The sequence below is a fragment of the Elephantulus edwardii genome, unplaced genomic scaffold, assembly GCF_000299155.1.
Source record: "Elephantulus edwardii isolate Elephantulus edwardi_28Jun2011 unplaced genomic scaffold, EleEdw1.0 scaffold00296, whole genome shotgun sequence".
Classification (NCBI taxonomy): Eukaryota; Metazoa; Chordata; class Mammalia; order Macroscelidea; family Macroscelididae; genus Elephantulus; species Elephantulus edwardii.
This window is the reverse complement of record NW_006400046.1, coordinates 2,764,179-2,767,945: the sequence shown is the minus strand read 5'-3', so window position 1 is coordinate 2,767,945 and position 3,767 is coordinate 2,764,179. Positions and strand designations below refer to the sequence as shown.

Here is a 3,767-nt window from a genome sequence, read left to right as displayed (position 1 = left end):
TTAGAGGATTTGTAATGAACTAATATAGAACAAATCTAAAAAGGAGAGGAGAAAACACCTTCAAGATCTACAACAGATCTAGGAAAGAGAGGAGCAAAAAAAGGTAATACACTGGCATGATTAAATAAAATGGGAAAGCTGTTCCTTCTAAAATTTCATAAAAAACAAATTATTAAAATATCATTTGTTAAATACCACAATAATGACTAGTAAATAGTTGTAAGTATTAAAGTTAGTAAGCTTATGTTGATGTAAAACAAAATATTTGCAGTCTCAAATTATTACCCTATGAGAAACTTACTAACAGTGACATTCACTTTTCCACAGGAAAGAATGAAAAGAAGTGCAATAAATAAACAAAAAAACACTTACTAAAGTAAATATAAAATCAGTTTATTTTATTGTATACAAAATAAGATCAATAAAGCATATTTAAAAATATAAAAACACATTTACTCAAGACTACTGACTGCAGCCTTATCTGAATTAGAAAAATATTTTAAGCACAGCCCATATATCCATTTCCATTACCCGTTCTGAGTTTGTACCCACTGAGAATATTTTTTTTCTTTTCTTAATTCTAGAATTTGGTAAAGATCATGTTTGAAATGATAGCTGTAAGAATGAAATATTCTACTTATGATACAGGGCAGTGTCCCCGTTTTTGAGTTCTTACACAGGACGTGGAATGTGAGGAATGCCTTAACACTACGTCCCTTAATGCTCATCAGGTCTCCCCACTGTGGGTCCTGATGTGTGTAGTGAGGTTTGATGACTGACTAAAGGTTTTCCCGCACTCCTTACATTCATAGGGCCTCTCTCCACTGTGAGTCCGTATGTGTGTGGTGAGAGATGAAGAACAGCTGAAGGCTTTCCCACATTCGTTACATTCAAAAGGTTTCTCTCCACTGTGAGTTCGTGTATGTGTAGTGAGGGATGAGGAACAGCTGAAGGCTTTGCCACAGTCCTTACACTCATAGGGCCTCTCTCCAGTGTGGGTTCTTACATGTGTAGTGAGGGCTGAAGAACAACTAAATGCTTTCCCACACTGATTACAATCATAAGGCTTAACCCCACTGTGAGTTCTTACATGTGTGGTGAGGGATGAAGCCCGGCTAAAGGCTTTTCCACATTTTTTACATTCAAAGGGCTTCTCTCCTGTGTGAGTTCTTGTATGAGTAGTGAGGGCAGACAAACACTTAAAGGCTTTCCCACATTCCTTGCATTCATAAGGCCTCTCTCCATTGTGTGTTCTTATGTGTTCAGTGAGGTGTGAGGAACACCTAAAGGTTTTTCCACACTCTTTACACTCATAAGGCCTCTCTCCACTGTGAGTCCTTATGTGTGTAATGAGATTTGATGATTGACTAAACGCTTTTCCACATTCTTTACATTCATAAGGCCTCTCCCCACTGTGGCTTCTTAAATGTAGAGTGAGAGATGAAGCCTCAGTAAAGGCCTTCCCACACTCCTTACACTCATACGGTCTGTCTCCACTGTGAGTTTTTATATGTTTAGTGAGGTGTGAGGAACACTTAAAGGCCTTCCCACATTCTTTACATTCGTAAGGCTTCTCTCCACTGTGACTTCTTACATGTTGAGTGAGGGATGAGGCCTCACTAAAGGCTTTGCCACATTGCTGGCATTCGTAAGGCCGCTCTCCACTGTGAGTTCGTAAATGTGTAGTAAGGTGAGAGGCCTGAATAAAGGCTTTTCCACACTCCTTACACACATAAGGCCTCACTCCACTGTGAGTTTTCGTATGTTCAGAGAGGTGTGAGGATCGATTAAAGGCTTTCCCACATTGCTTACACTCATAAGGCTTCTCTCCACTGTGAATTCTTACATGTCTGGTGAGGCCTGAAGAACGACTGAAGGCTTTCCCACACTGTTTACATTCATAAGGCATAATTCTGTTAGGAAATTTTTTATGTAAAATGAGGGGTGAAGGATGGCAATAGGTCCTACAACATTCTTCATATTCACACTTCTGACCTCTCACATGTGTCCAAAAGGATGAAAAACCACAGACATCCTTCCCACATATATTACATTCATGGCGTTTCTCACCAGTGTGTCTTGTCACAGAATTCTCAAGAGCTGAACTACAAATGAAATCCTTGCCACATACATTGTCTTTATGGGATTTCTTTTCAGTATGTATTTTCACAGGAGTGGTTAGGTGACAGGGACAAATGCAGGCTTCTCCACATTCCTTACATTGGCAGGGTCTGCATACAGTTTGAGATTTTGAATGATGCTTATGTGATAATTGATCCATGAAGGTTTTTCTATACCCACAGCATTCAAAAGGATTTCCTTCTGGAGAATTTCTTTTTAGCACAGGAAGATTTGAAATCAAGCTGAAAGTTTTCTCATATTGACTGTCTTCCATATTTTCACAGAGCTTCTCCACTGTATGACTCCTGTTAAAAATAAGCAACACAATTTTGGAAAGAAATTTTTGTTTCTCCATGACCACACAGAGTGAACAGGCATGAGTTTTGCCCTGATACTTTATCCTATGCTTGACAGCTTAAGTCACCCAGTAGAAATGGCTATAATTGTGCCCAAGTAAAAAATATATATGTTGTTGTTGTTGTTATGTGCTGTTGAGTCATTTGTGACTCATAGCAACCCTATGTACAACAGCCCTAAACCCTGTTCTATCCTCTGCCAATCGCATTGCCTCTGACACACCCACCCTGATTACCCCGTCACTGAATCAATCCACCTCATAGAGGGTCTTCCCCTCCGCGCTGTCCCTCTACCCTACCAAGCATGATGTCCCTCTCCAAGGACCTGTCTCTCCTTACGACATGTCCAAAGTATGTCAGACGAAGCCCCAGAATCCTCACCTCCAAGGAGGAGCCTGGTTTAACCCTCTCTAGGATGGATCTGTTTATTTTCTTGGCAGTCCATGGAAAATTCAGTACTCTTCTCCAGCACCACAGCTCAAAGGCATCAATTCTCCTTCTATCCTCCCTAGTCACTGTCCAACTCTCTGATGCATAACAAGTGATTGCAAAGACCATGGCCTGTATCAGGCACACCTTAGTTTCCAGAGAGACACCGTAAAAATAATAATAATGAAAAAAAAAATCTGGTATATGATTGACATGTATGAAAAGAATGCCTTCTGGAAATTCTTTTAACAGACAATTTTAAAGTTACATTTATATTTCATATTGCTCACTATTAGGTACTGCTGGGTTGGTTATAAGCCTCTGTACAAATGAGTGAACCACTGTCCACTCTTGAGCCATCCACACAATCACTGTCATGTTTAAATCTATTGCTGCAGTCATTACATCAAACTTGACCATCTCCTGAAGTTTTTTTCTTTCTCAATGATTCTCTACTGCAAAAATCACTATTTTTATCTGAATATATGATCTACTACACAAGGAGACACTACATGGTTCAAAATCAGGAAGGGAGGGATGTATTCTGTCTCAATACTTTTTCAATCTGTATACAAAACAGATCATCTGGGAGGCTGGGCTATATGAGAAGGAATGTGGCATCAGGATTGGACTCATGAACAACCTGTGTAATGCAGATGACACAACTCTGCTTGTTAAAAACTGAGGAGGACCTGAAGCACTTGCTGCAGAAGATCAAAGACTGCAGCCTTCAATAAGAATTGAAGCTCCCTTTCTACGAAGATGGCGCCGAAAGCGAAGAAGGAAGCCCCTGCCCCTCCCAAAACTGAAGCCAAAGCAAAGGCATTGAAGGCCACGAAGGCGTCCTGAAGGGCGTCCACA

The 3,767-nt window shown here is 40.2% G+C and overlaps 1 protein-coding gene across 1 annotated transcript in view; it reads right to left on the bottom strand.

Annotated features, from left to right (window-relative positions):
- Nucleotides 1-67: 67 nt before the first annotated feature.
- The window catches only part of LOC102866716 (zinc finger protein 699-like), a 14,459-nt gene continuing 10,759 nt past the window's right edge, over nt 68-3,767 (bottom strand). The window contains exons 4-7 of the mRNA XM_006900836.1: nt 2,298-2,470; nt 1,200-1,913; nt 889-1,115; nt 68-78 (exon numbers count right to left, since the gene is read on the bottom strand). Coding sequence (XP_006900898.1) covers nt 68-78; nt 889-1,115; nt 1,200-1,913; nt 2,298-2,470 — 1,125 coding nt within the window. The remainder of the gene's footprint in view (nt 79-888; nt 1,116-1,199; nt 1,914-2,297; nt 2,471-3,767) is intronic.